Raw genomic sequence first — 15,188 nt, 5'->3', positions numbered from 1 at the left:
GCAGGATTAGGCACAGAAAAGTCGTGTGCCTTTTAGGTGTAGTTTCTGAGACATAAGCATTAAAAGTGGCTGTAATGCATGTGACTTAATGGATGTAATTTTGCCAATACTGTGTAGTAAAATCATTATACAATTAAAATCATTATACATTGTGGGTTAAGCAATAATGAAGTCATCTAAATGCCTGCCAAAGTCACTGACTTTCTGAAAGGTTATTTGTTGTATAATGCTGCTAAACTGCAAAGAAAACAAATTGGTTTTTTTTTCTAGGTTTTATAAATCATTGCATGGAGAATTTATTCTTAGATCAGTCTTTCTGGCTCTCGTCTCAAGAGGAGGAAGAAACAGGCATTGAAGTCTGTATAAATGAAAAATCATTAAATTTGATGTACAGAAGCCTGCTAGTACAGGAAGGTAAGCAAGAATATACATGCTAAGGCTAAATTTAGAAAAGCTCCTTTCTTTAAAATACCAAAATCAAATATTAAGACCTACTCAAATACTTAATGAAGTTGAAATTTAAATGTATTCATTCCAAATGCACCAGAAAGAAAAGAAAGGAACAAACACAGATTAAGTTCAGTAAGATGACAGGGTCAGAGAAATTCATGTGCAACTGGTCCATATGGGGATACCAGAAAGATTAGGGAGGGATGTACACTCTGACTTGCTTAATATTATTGCAGATCCTGGAGATGTACAGGAGAGGGATCACAGAGTTGCCAGGCTCCTGTGCTGCTCCTCAATGGCATCACCTGCTTCCACTGTCAGAGAATGATGGGCTAGACTGATTGTTGATTACTGCAACAGCAACATGCTAAATGTTGCAGTGGAAGAAGGTTCTACACTTCATTGAATATCTCAGCTCTGCCTCTTTTTTTTTTTTTTTCTAGAAGAGAAACTAGACAGAAAAGTATGAATATCAGTCAATTGGAGAATTTTTATTAATTTTATTAAAGCCATTTTTAAAGCTCGTATGACACAAACGTTCGATAAAATGACATCTGCTCCTCTGCTTTTTTTTTAGGGGCATTTTTTGTTTTATGTCATGACAATCTGATAAGAAAGATAGTAGCTACAGACAATGAAATAAACAGTTATTTGGAGACTGGGGCTTTTACTGAAGATGTTGGAGGTGGATCTGTGGATGGTGACATGACTGTGCTGTCCAATGCTTCTCCACAGCCACTGATCCCTTTTCACCAGTAGGTACCTGACTTCAGCTACTCATATGCACCTGTCTGCTCAGACATAGATGTCTCTAAATGGTAGCTGGTTCTGGAACATTCATCATCCTGATGAATTATCCTGAGAACAAATGCTCTATTCCTTCCATACCAAACAATTAAAATTAATCCATTTAAAGATAGTTTACTATCACTCTTGTGAGTTAGATGTTAGGTTTTTTCCTGAGTCTGAAATAAAATGTATTAACATTTCTAGAATAATGAAGTGAGAATTTTCATTTTTCTGGATGCTTGGAAGTTTGGATAGCAACAGGTGGGGTGCTTGGAAATGTGAATGATAACAGGCTAGCAGTGTTTTTACTTGATGCTATTGATGGGAGCTGTTCACCTTTTTAATGCAATTTGTTTCCAGTCCATGTCCAAGCTCGTAATTGCTATAAAGCCCAAACTACATCAATGGGCTGACTTGAGGAATCACCAGAAAAATCTTCATTCTTGGTGCTCTTAGTAGTTAACAAGCTGTAATTTTTCTATCAACCTGGCGCATGGAGAAATAGCATGACTCTCTCAATCAGACTGTTTGACTGAAGTAACACATCTTTTATATAATTCAAAACTTAGATATGTCTGAAATGTAAGGACAGCACTGAAAGATAATTGCGAGAGGGGTGCATCTGTCTTGAAATAAATTTAAAGTCACTTTTATTGTTGCAGTATTTAGTAAAATAGTTTATAAACAAACTTCAATTTCTTCTCCTTTCAGATGGTTTTTTAAAGGGTATTCTAATCCTATTGATTTCACGTACAAAAATGAATCTAAATCCATCGGGAAAGTTGGTAAGAAAATCCAATCAAACATCAGCATTAAAAAAACCCCAAACTTACTGTTTTGTTAGGACATACTCTAAAGGACCCAATACATTTTTTCCCCATTAGGATGGGAAAACAACTTTCAGACTTACATTGCTGTAAAATTAGTGGAAGCTTAAATTCCTGCCTAAGCTGAGTTAAACTCTAAAGGCTTACCTCTCCCCTTTTTCCCCCCAAATACTGTTTTAAGTAGATGCACAAAGTAGTAAAGAGTAATTAGTTGAGGATTCACCTGTAGGTTTGATGACAATTTAAAATATGACAATGCACCAATGTAGATATTGTGGATCTTTCTGTGTGTATTGCTTTATCTAATACTGCCAGAGAAATAAAACTTACGTGGTTAGAGAGCAAACATAGCTTATTTTCTACCATACGTGTCAGTTGTAATGCTGTTGACTGGTATATAAATGTATTTATCCAACAGGTATTTTATTAGTAAGTTCAAATGTTTTTATTCTGGCTCGAGCTTAGAGCCCTTTATAAGAGGCAAAGTGGGGACTTAAAACATTTTGTTTGTTGCTTCATGATGGAATTTGCTAGAATTTTGAAAATATTTTTAGACTTGTCTTTCTAATGGCTGGGAAATCAGGATTTTTATGCTGTTATTCTCAAGTCTAATGGTTCAAACCAAACCAATTAGGTTTGGATGCTTTAAATCTTCCCACATAGGTTGTGCAATTCATGAGTTCAAGAATGTCTCTTGCTAACTATGTTCTGTTGAGTTGCTGTTCTCTGAAGTGTATTTGTATTGTTAAATTACTTTCTCTGCAAATATTATTTATCTCCATCTTACACAGCAATGGGATTTTGTGTAGCTGTGATGAATTATGAAAGTATTGTGTCAGAAGAGATGAGTTTCCAGGAAGGGGACAAAATTGAGATCCTTGGCTACTTCATTGAATGCATGGAATGGTTTCTTGGAAGACATGTGTTGACGGGCAAAATAGGTTTTGTAAAGACAAGTCATGTTAAACTGGACTCATCTAGATATAAGTAAGTGGTATGCATTTAACTCAAACAAAAAGGAATTTAGCCCTTTAAAATACTGCATGTTAAACTAAGGCTTGGAGATTAGGTGGTTGTTTTTTGATTGTTTTTTAATGAAAATTGTCATAGTGTGTATCTGTCAAAACAAATGTAAAGAAATTAGAAAATGGAGCCTGCTTAAATGTTGGAAAATATCAGCCTGTACCCAAGTTTTACTGGCAGAAGAGGTTGCTATAGCTGTTATACTTGGTTCAGCCTCTATTCTTTGGATCACAAGACCCAAGAAGCTTTAATCTTTCAGAAGATGCTGTTTTTGCTGGTCTCTTAAGATCTATATTAAAGCATCCAAGTTCTGCTTTTGCCAGTAGTCTCAATTACAGGCCTTAACTTGCTCGAAATGGGGCTCCTCTCACAAATAATTGCTCATAATGCTGAGAGAAACCTGAAAAAAGATTACATTTCAGCATGAATTGGCGTTGTATAAATAGGCTGCTTTTACTAATGCCTGGATGCATGCTGTTTAGCATGCACTGTTTGCTTCTTGAAACAAGAAGTTCTTAAATGTTGTCGATGTGTAACCTTAAACTTTTAATAGAAAATCAATATCATAATGTCCTAAAGGATTTGTGCTTTTAATAAATATTGCAAGCACAGTTACTTCTGTATGTATGTTTATAAATATGACTGATACTAATTTTGAACACAACGGGACCTATAATGTAAATACTGTGGTAATTTCTCTAAGAAGCTCCGATTTGACTGGTGCAGTGAGCTCCTCAAGCCAAATCCACTTTCAACCTTCAAAACCTTGCTCCTTTCTTTGTTAGACCAGAAGACCTGGATTTTCTTGAAGCTGAGGAGCTATCCTTTTTTTCCAAAGAAAAAAACTTGGAAGAAGTGATACGTTTGTTGAAACAAACCTCTATCACAGATGTTTGCTCTGTGTACAGAATAGGTAAGTATGGCTTTTACTCCTTTTTACTGCAGAAGATACATGTGCTGTTCTTATATCCCTGTTATAACTGATTTTCTAAAAATTTCAATGATATTCCAACCTTTACACCTACTTTGAAATATTTTGGTATTCAGTTTGATCATAGATATAGTATGTAAAAAATCCTTTATCTCATCTTTGCTAGTTTACTGCTGATGCAAGACTTTTCCCAACAAAGCATGTACAAATCTCTTGTCCTTTTGAGTGAATTAACGAGGGCTTTAAAAACTGTCATTGGGCTGAACAGATCTGCAAGCTTTCAAATATTAGAGTGCTGCATTTAAAAAAAACACTATATTCACCCAAATACTGCTGGCTTTTCATTCATCTTAGGAAAAGTGGCATAACAATTATTCACTGATAATGCAAACATACACCTCTTTCTGATTGATTATAGCAAAATTTATTCAAACAAAAAATACTTTTAGCTATGTTATCTCTGATAGAGCTGTTATTTCTCGAAGCAATCATGCTTTACATAAACTAATTGGGATGATTGAAGTTTCACCTTTACAGACTTAGTGTAATATAAATGTCTTGCTGAACAGAACAGGAGTAGCGATTTCTTACCCCACCAGAGGCTGTTCTGTGGTGATGTGTACGCTTATCAAATATCCAGCAAAGTTTCATCTTCATTAGTGCCAGCCTTAGACAGGCTCGTAGGCTCCAATTTGAAAGAAGCCAGTGTGTAGGTTTGATTTGGGTGTATTGGTTTAATTTCACAAATGAGCATGTGGGCGAACAAGAACTAAGTCATGTCAGACCTGAATTGCAAGATGCAACTCATGCGGGGTCATTTTGCCCATTGACATGTCACCTTCCTTGCTCAAATGAAAAGCCTGGGAATGAAGGCTCAGATGTCTATTAGGTGTTAAATCAGTCTCAGGGGCTTAATGGACATAATGCTGGTTTTGCCTGTTGCCTATTTTTAATGACAATTCATCTCCTCTGTATTCTTTACAAATACTAACTTCTTTTCACATCTTCCCCAGCTAATGGCATGCTTGCCACTTTTATCTTAGATTGATCAACATAACCTGACTTACCCAGAGCAAGCACTTTCAATATTCACTTAATGTTTTGTTGTGTGATCTGAATAAATGTGGTTTTGATTCCTTCCATCTATATCAATATAATGAGAAGTATTTATTTATTCACTATCCCAATTAGATATTCAGAGCATTAAGGTGTGACTATTGTAAACATCTGTGGCATTTGTCCACCAAAGTCAGCAAAGCATTTAAAGAAAGGAGATCCAAAAGTAAACAGTCAGTGGGAGGTCATTTTTAAAGGCTAATAAAATAGCTTTCCATCAGCTTTAAATAGACCTGGTTCTGTGAGCCTCTGCTTTTAGGTATATCCTTTGTACACTCAGTACCACTTACATTGCATCTAGCATATGATGAGGAATATAATCCTGAAATGCAGCATAACTCAAATACCTTGAAAAATATCTTCAACACAAAATAACAATTTTTTTCTTCAGAGGTGCTATGTTAACATTTAAAACTAGATCTAGTACCATGTCTACAGAATGAAGGTACACCTTTTAAAACAACAGATGGGTACAGGGATTTTTCATCTGTGTGCTACTGGAATGGCCACAAAACTCTGACACACTTATCTACATAAAGTACACTAAATTATTCCTTCCAACCTGGAGAGATGCTAAAACTTGTTTCAGTAATATTAAGGGCTTTTTGTTATCTCATTTCAGGAGTGGCTTGTGGGGAATGATTTTATCTACGCTGCCCACCTGTGTTTTGATGCGAGGGTGATGCATCCCTAGTGCAGATGAGGTTGGCCTTAATTCTAACTGCTATATGCAAATATCTCCCCACCGTACTGAGCAGTGGCAGGTGCATGTTGATAACCTTGTAGAAAGCAGTGAATTCTACCAAGAGGGTAGGTCCCTGGTGTCTCTTGGGTCAGACTTAGAAATTTCTTCCCTTCTGATTTACAGGACATCCAGTTCTTCCAACAGAAAGAACTCCAAACTAAAAAATAGCGTTATTTTAGGATATTTAAAACTGAAAAATAACTGAGATAATTAATGGTTTTTTTCTTTCTTACAGACCAATTAGAAGAACTAGATTTTCAGAAAGCTCAGGAATGTGGTAATATTTCACATACATACAATTTTTATATAGAATCAGTGCAACTTCTGATTTTTGTATCTTTGCCATCTTTTCTTTCTATTGTCTCTCCACATTCTAACTTAGTTCTCTCATTGTTTTCCTAGGTTTTGCTGTAACCCTTTATCAGTAGGTTTTGCTGTAAAACATTGTGGGTTTTCATAGATATCAGATGTTTCTTGGACCTTGCTATCCAACTGCAAACCATAAGACTTCTTTTTACTGCTGTGACACACACACATGCACCACTCCTTGACTCCTCAACACTGCTTAACAGGGGAAAATACTGTTTATGGGGCTTATTTTGAATTCCACAAGATCTTCTGTCTGCTAGAAAACTTCATCCCATAAATATATTTCCCAAAGGAGACATTCTGATGAGGATGCAGAATTATTTCCCTTTGGCATTTAGTTGCTAAGCTGTCACCATCATTACTTGTATTGTACTACATTTTTCTAAATACCAGTTTTTATGATTCTGCTGAATAGTTTCAGAAATAAGATTCTAAGGAGACTGAGCTCTAAATCTGCAACTTCTGTTGACACGCAGCTGTAAGCTTTACACTGACTGACTGTAAACTACATCCCTAGTCCCTGCCCTCTTACCTTGGCTGGATGACAGTGGGAGGACTGAAGAAATGGCATGTCTGTCTTTTTTCATATTTGTAAGATATTCAACAATGTCAGTACCAGAATAATTTAGATCAATGATCACATCAATCACCACAAACTTAGTAATTTTGAAAGAGCTAATCTGAGCCAGTGGAGAATCAGGGTTGGTAATTGATTGAAGGAAGAAATCTTATTACGCATTATACAGGCATGCCTGGCCACACAGAGATAATGTAAACAGGACCTTCGCAGGCACCCTCACAGCATTCATGCGAGACTTCAATGAATCCAACAGCTCAGTTTTAAACACCCTCCCTGGCTAAACTGACTTAGTTTTCTATCAGGACATAGGTGTTCCCTTACCTCAAATTCACAGGCCTGTTACACCTGAAGTCCATCCATGCCCTGACCTCAGGACTTTTATCCATCCTCCAGTTCAGAATTTGGATCTTTTCAGTTTCTAGTTGTCTTTTGCTTACCAGCTAGTCTGAATTGCAACTCACTGGCAGATCTCTTTGAGTGAGAGAGAGAACAGAGAATATGCATGCACTTAGTGTATGCGTTTTGATTAAGCACTCAAACACAAAGCAATTTGAATTATCGTTAGACTTCATTTGGATTAGTGTTGGATTGGGGACAGGGCCTGGCTAGACAAGCATACCAATCAGCAACCCACTTATGTATAGGAGGTCCTGTTTATCTCCACTCCTCCCTGATCTTTCTTGGTGTCTGGGAAGGGGCAGGGCTGGGCTGGCCACTAGAAGAACGTCAGATGCTCTCTGTTAACCTATCTCACTCTCCAAAAGGGAAGAGAAAGGAAATAAGGGAGTGAGACTTACAGATTGGAAAAGAAAACTAAAACTGCTTTTATGAAAATAATAATCCCATCTTTGGCTCATCTCCTAGACATACTGACAGGGAAGTGCAGTATGTTTACGTAAGGTTTTCCTAACATCATCTTCTGCTGATAAATGTTTTTGTTGGTCTATCAAAGATCTTTGTGTTCATACACATATGAAGCTGTGATCTGTAATTTATTTTTGAATTTCAGAAATTCCATGTTCACATTCTAGCATAGGATCTGCTAGCAAGAATGGCAAGATAGAAGAATTCCTGAAGAACTTCAAGAATTTGGAGACCATCCAGGTGGAAAAGCCAGCTACTGAAGAAAAGGATTCTGCTAGCTCTCCAAATATGGAAATCTCTCCTCCACCTGACAGACCTTGCTTTCACATACATCAAGATGATCAAGCATCTGACATATTTGAGTCATTAATATTCTTCTTAAATAAGAAAGAGTATGACAGAAACTTCAAAAAACTGTATGATTTCTCTTATCCATTTATCACTACCATGTTTTATGGGTTTTCAGAAGAAGAAGAACTGGTTAGCTTTTTTAGATTAGCAAGGGAAGCAGCAAAGAAAGCAGGCATGTCCTGGGCACTAGCAAGGCTCTGCTTTCTCTTAGGCAGGCTCAGTGTTAAAAAGCTGAAGTTCTCCCAAGCTCGGGTGTATTTTGAAGAAGCATTGGGAGCAGTAGCTGGTGGGTTTAGCGATTTGTACTTTGTAATTGCTCTTTATACAAATCTGACAGTCATCTACTTGACACAGAAGAACAAAGAAAAATGTGCTCATATTTTTGACAAGGCTACATCTCTTCTCATGGGCATTCCCAACTACATTTGTAGTGCTGACCTGGAGTCAGATATTCTAAAGTATGCTCTGAAGAGGACAATTATGAGCCAGAACAAACATGCAGAGGCAAGGGCATGCTTTCTATTGGCAAAACATTACAGCGCACATAAAAAGCATGAAGAGGTACTACCATTCCTGGAAAGGTTTCAACTGTTGCTTAACGACTTGGGTTTACAAAACAACTTATCAAACAACTGTTATTTCAAACTAGCAGAGTCCTACAATGAAAAGTGCTTGCCACACATTGTGTTAAGTTGCATAAAGGTTGCCTCTTCTCAGAGCTCAAATACTCTAACGGATTCCTTGAAAAGGATAGCTTTAGTCATCAGAAATGCTCCCAAGCTTTACAGCCTGAGAAGGCTCAGACAAACACTCCCATCTCAAACTGCACCTTACCTCATACAAGCGCTTTCCTCTGTGTTCGCTAAAGAGCAGCAAGGACTATGCAGCACTATCTGTCTCAGCTTAGCAAAACTGTATAGCCACCACAAATGGTATGGAAAAGCCATTGTTTACATGATAAAAGCACTAGAGTCTGTTTCTGCTAAGCCAGAGGAAACTATTAACTATTTGATTTCACTTGCTTGGTTATACATTCTTTACAGGCAATACGATGTGGCTTTAGCCATTTTAAGTGCTGTTGTAGACTCTTCTTGGAGCAATCCTCAGCAACTAGGCATTGCTTATAACATGCTTGCTATTGCTTTGAAAAGAACAAACAATACTAAAGAAGCTGCTGAGAGCTACTACAAAGCACTGTCTCTTTCAGAAGAGACTGATATGACCCATAACCAAGCTATAGCACTGGCTAACTTTGGGGCACTCTGCCTGCATGTAGCAGCCAGCAAGCTGGCAGAACATTATTATATCAGGGCAGTGAAGCTGTTCTCCAAACTTCCAAGTGTGGACTGTGGCCAAGACTTTATCCAAGTCCTCCTTCAACTGGGTTGTTACTATGCTGGTGGAACTCAAAGAGAAAAAGGAAGGTTTTATTATGAATGGGCTTTTTTAGTTGCAATGGAGACAAGTCATCTGGAAAGTAAGTGTGTGTATTTATATAGGTTTTTTCTTTCAGTTATGAAATGCACCCTGTTTGGCAGTGTTTGTAAGATAGTTATGTTATAGTCATTCCTTAAATGTTTTATGTCCAGCTATGTGATAGCTATCAAAGTTCTTGAAATCTTTGCTCCGAAAGATAAAAATCTTCGCACATACTGGCGGAGAAATAAATTCATATTGGCTTGCTCTTCTGGCGGTCCTTAGGTTTGTCAGAAGTCAGAGAAAATGAAAAGGTTAAAATAATTAGTAATAAGTGTAGCGATATCTATGTTCAACAATATTTACAATAGTTATATCATTGGTAGTACAAACAATACCATACTTGAGTTTAAAAGTATGAAAACAATTGGTATTACTTTTGCCTAAAATAGTTGTATCTAGACTACCTACGCTTTGTTTGTTTATTCTTTGTACCTTGATTGAGGTAGCTTATAGAGATAAGATGCCTTTTATTTTATTTTGGAGATCAAGTTAAAAGTAATCTCTAGCCTTTGTTGACAGGATGTGAAGGAACCGGCAGTGTAATCTTCTTGTTTTGGGTTTTATGTTGTTATTCATTGACTGTGCTGTGATTTGTGAAACAGTAAAAATTAACTAAAACTAATTTAATTTTCATTTTAAAATAGAGATTCATGTTAGTATTTCCAACCTATTTTCCTAGGTCAACTGCAAGCAGTTAAACTGCTGTGTCAGTTCTACAGTACAGTTGTTCCCAATGAGGCTCAGTGTGTCATATACAATGAGTATCAACTATCTTTAGCTAGAAAGATGTCCAACAAAGTTCTGGAGGGACAAATTTTGGAAACTATTAGTCAGCTCTATTTGTCTTTGGGAACAGAAAGGTAAGACATGATGAATGACTTTGCTTTTATTCTGATTGTAATTTTTCTATCATGCTAAAGGAGTTCAATTTTTGCAACAACTGAATATGCTTGAATTTTTTTCCCTTCTCTGCTTTACCAATGCATTTTATCAGAATTGAAGTACCTGGTGCTAGTGGAGACTTCTTGTGTGTTGGTTTTTTTACATATCTTCTCTCAAGGAAGACAAGATACTCAACACCCCTTCAAGAGATTAATTTTAAAATTATAATACTTCTAAAATGTATTTATATTATATAACTCTTGATATAGCAACTGCTATAGCTCCAGCATTATTACTGGAAGATGACTTGTTCAATTACAGATTTTTTACAAGACAATCTTTCAGTTGGAAATCACATGACATCTTCCAAACAGGTCAGACATCAAATTGCCTCTATGCAAGAGTTTCTTTTTGAGGAAATGCTTTATTCAATATTTACATAAGTGCAAAACTGCACAGTGTCAGTCTCCAGCAACTGAAACAGACTGCACAAGTCAATTTATAGTAACTAACAGGTGCTGGGGAAACTTACAGGTTTCTCTGGACAATTTTTAAAGTGTTTTTTAAGAAAGTTTTGATTTTTTTTTTTCTCTTCCTACTGTATCTCACTTTAAGGAGTCACTTTAGATTCAGGTGTTTTTAAGCATGTGTCAGTAAGGATAGAGAAGATTGTATGAGAAGAGAGTAGGTGCTTATTTTGCTTGGACTGTAGCCACTGAAAGCTATCTAACTTTCATAGTATGTCACCTAATTTATTTTGCTTTGCCCAGTGCTGTTTAATGGTACAGCTGGTGAACATCTTTGGAGATGCTGAAGGCAAAGGACTTGGTTAAGATTTCAAACTACCTGGAATTTGCAAAAGAATTTCACCAGCTGGAGAAGCTGCTGCTTTGTGTGCATGTAGTACACGGAATTTACATACCCTAAGAGCTTGGCTCCCAGATGTTGGCTGTGAAACCTTAGACTACTGGATAATAGCACATGCTCAATATGGTATTAGACTACAGCATCACAGTATACTTTAACAGTCCTCAGTAACAAGGAAATTGTCTAAGATGAAGTCACCAAATCAGTGATGTTCTTGGCATCACCAACTCCATTGTTAATTACTGTGGCCACAGCCTGACGCATTCCAGTTGCTGTGCTGAGTTATGGACTGTGGTATATGCTTCAGTCTGCAGTAAAACAAAAAAGCTCTGAAGGAGGGGTGGAAGTAGCATTCAGTAATTGGGTTGAGTTGGACTATTTCAACTACCTTGCCTTTCCTCATGTTAGCACCTTGTTAGCACAGAGAAAACAACTGAAATGTCAGGCTTGTTCTGTGGGTCTTTACTTCCTCTCATGACTATAAAAGGAGTGATGGATCTCTTCAATTTCTGTACGAATCGGATGAGAAACCTTGTTGAGACAGAACTGAAACCTTGATAGCATGAAATATGAGGGAGTGTATTACTTTCAGATTTGTTTCAGATCTCTTTGGAGGTCTAAGGTGGCTGTTCTAAAGATGCGCTGTGTAAGGGTTCATTGCATCTGCACAGTTCATGTTACACGTTAACATGTTTGTCTTGTGCTTGGAGGAAAATACATTAGCTCAAGGTGATGGGAATCTAACACAAGATGGAGGAGGACTTAATAAGCCTGAGGTTTCTATGATTGGTATAAAGCACTGTAAACTCAACCTACCTGATGGTCTTTCTAATGAAGAGCTCATCTACCTTTCTGAGAGCCCAGTGCTCGTACACTTAAAATAATGACACTGCCCAATGATCTGATCATTTAGGTACTTCTAGAACTGGCCATGTCATGTCCAGTTCTCTCTCCTCCCCACCCCTTGATTTCTAACACAATTGCTGCTAAGTCTGAATGGTGCTTAAGTCAGGTGCTTAGGTGATTTTTAGAAAAAAATATTTACACATGCAATTTCTTTCTGAGGCTTCTAGGAAGAAAACATAAATGACAGAAGAGCTAAAGATCAGGAAAGATTTTTTTTTTTCCCCCACTTGTAACTAGCCTGAAGTAGGGGAAGGACAGATCTAAATAAACTACCCTGAAATAATACAACACGATGACAAACTAACAGGAAAGATAGATTGAACAAAAAAAGGAAAAGAACTGAGTTTGCCAGTTCATTTAATATAGCTGAGAAATAATTGCACGTTGAACAGGGGTAACAGACTGCCTTCTATATTAATGTAAAGCTTTTCTCACTATGAAGAAAATAATTTGCAATTCTGAAGAACTCCTCAGTGATTAGCAGTTTTCCCTGTTTCAGGGCTTACAGGTCAGCTCTGGAATATACCAAAAGAAGCCTTGGAATATTTATAGATCTCCAGAAAAAAGAGAAAGAGGCATATGCTTGGCTACGGGCAGGAAAGATTTATTATGTGCTGAGGCAGAATGAGCTTGTGGATCTTTATATTCAGGTATGTTGTCAACACTTATAGGCATGCACATGTTGTCAACACGGTACAGGTGGCACGGTAAGAGCAAGGAATTCAATGTAACGATCCCACAGAGTTTGCTAATTGATGTTCTGAAAATATAACTATATATATACATAACAGTAACACTATTTACAGCATGCTTAACAGCTGAAAGTCTCACCATTTCCTGTTGCTGAGGCTATTGAAACATTTGAGGCAGTGACCTTTCTTAGTGCCTGCTCTGTTGTAAATTCTATGTATTTCTTCATCATAATCATCTACTAGCTCTCCAGCACCACAGCAATCAAACCATGTGTGCAGGCCACATGCTGGTGGATAACAGATAATAATCAGAATGCTGGCTTGTGGGCCAGATTCCCAGAAAAACAGAGTAGCTTCTTCAGGAAGCATTTCCAAAGGATCTAAAGCTTTCCTTCTGTGGCTGTGCATAGCGTGGCACAGAAACCAGCTGGACCTACTGCTGCCTTTACAACAGTGAGACCAGAGGCATGTGGCTTGCACATCTCAGACCCCCTGCAACCAGCTGGGACCTGCTGCAGTTTCTGCTGCTGTGCTAACACAGACTGAAACATGAAAGGGGGATCTAACCCTTGTGGCTGCTGAAGTGGGATGATCCAGAGTCTCTCTGAGTGGCACTGCAGCCCAGATCTGACTCTTGGATATCTACATGGCTTCTAGCCACTCACTGGAGTGTTTAGCAAATTAGTTTCTTGCTTTTGCAAAGCAGCTAAAAATATTTATCTCCCATTGTAATGGAGAGTGCTGCCTTGTAGTGCAGGATGTATTCAGAACCTGACATAGTAAGATCTGAGTCTTGGCTGGTATATGAGTGTTAAGGGTCTTGTATTAATCAAATGCAATTTGAAAACTAAAGATCACAAAGCCAAAGCAAGATTTTTATCCTATCAATAACTGATTATCCTGGTATTCTTCCTGTGGGAGGACACGTGCTGCCTTTCATGAAATCCTTTTTGTTAACATGGCACATAGTTATTTCAGAAGAACAGGACAGTGGAGCTGCATTTATTCACAGAATTCACTTCTTAGGCTTTTAAAACTGCACTGTTAGCAATATCTAACTTGCAATTAGAATTTATTTCTGTAAGTTTGATCTTATTAAAATGTAATAAGTAGCAGCTATCAAACACTATTGTTTTTAGAGTGCTATGTGCTGACAAAGGTAGCAGGATACTATTGTGAGAAAAAGGAAGACCATCACTATACCTGCTCAGGCTCTTACGTTCCTTCATCAGCAGCTGCCACTGGCCTCCTCAGAGACAGGGTACCAAAGAGCCAGAGCATGGTCTCATCAACTGTAGAGTCCTATCCTATCTTTTCCTATCTTATGAGAAGAGAGGCCTTAACAGGATCTTTTTTCAATTGCAAACACAATTTTTTAAGTAACCAAGATTTATCTTTCTTCCTTTTCCCATTCCTTGTTTTCAGGTTGCTCAGGATGCTGCTCTTCAAACAGGAGATGCAAATTTAGGAATGGAGTTGTTTGAAGCTGCTGGAGACATATTTTTCAATGGTACTTGGGAAAAGGAGAAAGCAGTGACTTTCTACAAGGTTTGTGCAGTTTTTCTACTGCATTGATAGTTATGTACCCTACTGTCATCGCAGGTGTTCTACGAATGCTGAACCAAAAGCTGATCCTTTCAGCAGTTCATAACCTATTGCAGCTGAGTACTTTGTTGTGGTGTTAATAGATCTCACCTGTCAAACTGCCTCTTCTGAGTGTTAGATATGTCATAAGCAAAGAGCAAAACGAAACCAGAAGCTGCTTGACAGGACATAAATGGAAGCTGTCAGTGAAAATCTTGGGGTTCAGCTGTACCTAAGCTGCTGTTATGCATTTCAGGACAGGGCTCTTCCACTTGCTGTTCAGACTGGCAACAAAAACACCGAACTCAGATTATGCAATAAACTGGTGGAACTGTTGGTGAATCTGAAGGCTTATGAGGAAAGCTTGGAATATGCAAGAGCATCTCTCATGCTCAGTGTAAATTTAGGTAAGATCAATTTCACAATTTTAGCCAAATATGACTGATCTCTAAAATATGGCAGAACTCTAAAGTTTTTTTCCTTTGAATTCAGTAAGATTTCTTGCCAGGATTTCATAACTATTATCATTGCTTTTTTGCCTCCATTTGAGTGAAGAATTTATTACTGCCTCTTCTGACTCCAAGTTCATACAGAAAACCTGTGGTAGAGCACAGAATTAAACCTGGGATTCCAAGTCCAAACTGAGTATGTTTCTAACTGCTAATATATGATACTGTCCGAAGAGGCTTTTGAGTGTCATATGCTTTCAGATTTGTTCACAGCCTTGCTGCTG

The 15,188-nt window shown here is 37.6% G+C and overlaps 1 protein-coding gene across 1 annotated transcript in view; it reads left to right on the top strand.

Annotated features, from left to right (window-relative positions):
- SH3TC1 (SH3 domain and tetratricopeptide repeats 1) overlaps window positions 1–15,188 on the top strand; it is a 22,890-nt gene that overhangs the window by 6,425 nt on the left and 1,277 nt on the right. Inside the window, exons 4-14 of the mRNA XM_010140998.1 lie at window positions 271–414; window positions 1,028–1,205; window positions 1,951–2,024; window positions 2,858–3,053; window positions 3,875–4,002; window positions 6,117–6,158; window positions 7,840–9,522; window positions 10,204–10,384; window positions 12,679–12,829; window positions 14,297–14,419; window positions 14,712–14,862. Of these exons, the coding sequence (XP_010139300.1) occupies window positions 271–414; window positions 1,028–1,205; window positions 1,951–2,024; window positions 2,858–3,053; window positions 3,875–4,002; window positions 6,117–6,158; window positions 7,840–9,522; window positions 10,204–10,384; window positions 12,679–12,829; window positions 14,297–14,419; window positions 14,712–14,862 (3,051 nt within the window). The remainder of the gene's footprint in view (window positions 1–270; window positions 415–1,027; window positions 1,206–1,950; window positions 2,025–2,857; window positions 3,054–3,874; window positions 4,003–6,116; window positions 6,159–7,839; window positions 9,523–10,203; window positions 10,385–12,678; window positions 12,830–14,296; window positions 14,420–14,711; window positions 14,863–15,188) is intronic.

Source organism: Buceros rhinoceros, unplaced genomic scaffold (assembly GCF_000710305.1).
Source record: "Buceros rhinoceros silvestris isolate BGI_N320 unplaced genomic scaffold, ASM71030v1 scaffold7648, whole genome shotgun sequence".
NCBI classification, from domain to species: Eukaryota; Metazoa; Chordata; class Aves; order Bucerotiformes; family Bucerotidae; genus Buceros; species Buceros rhinoceros.
This window is presented reverse-complemented; position numbering and strand designations above follow the sequence as displayed.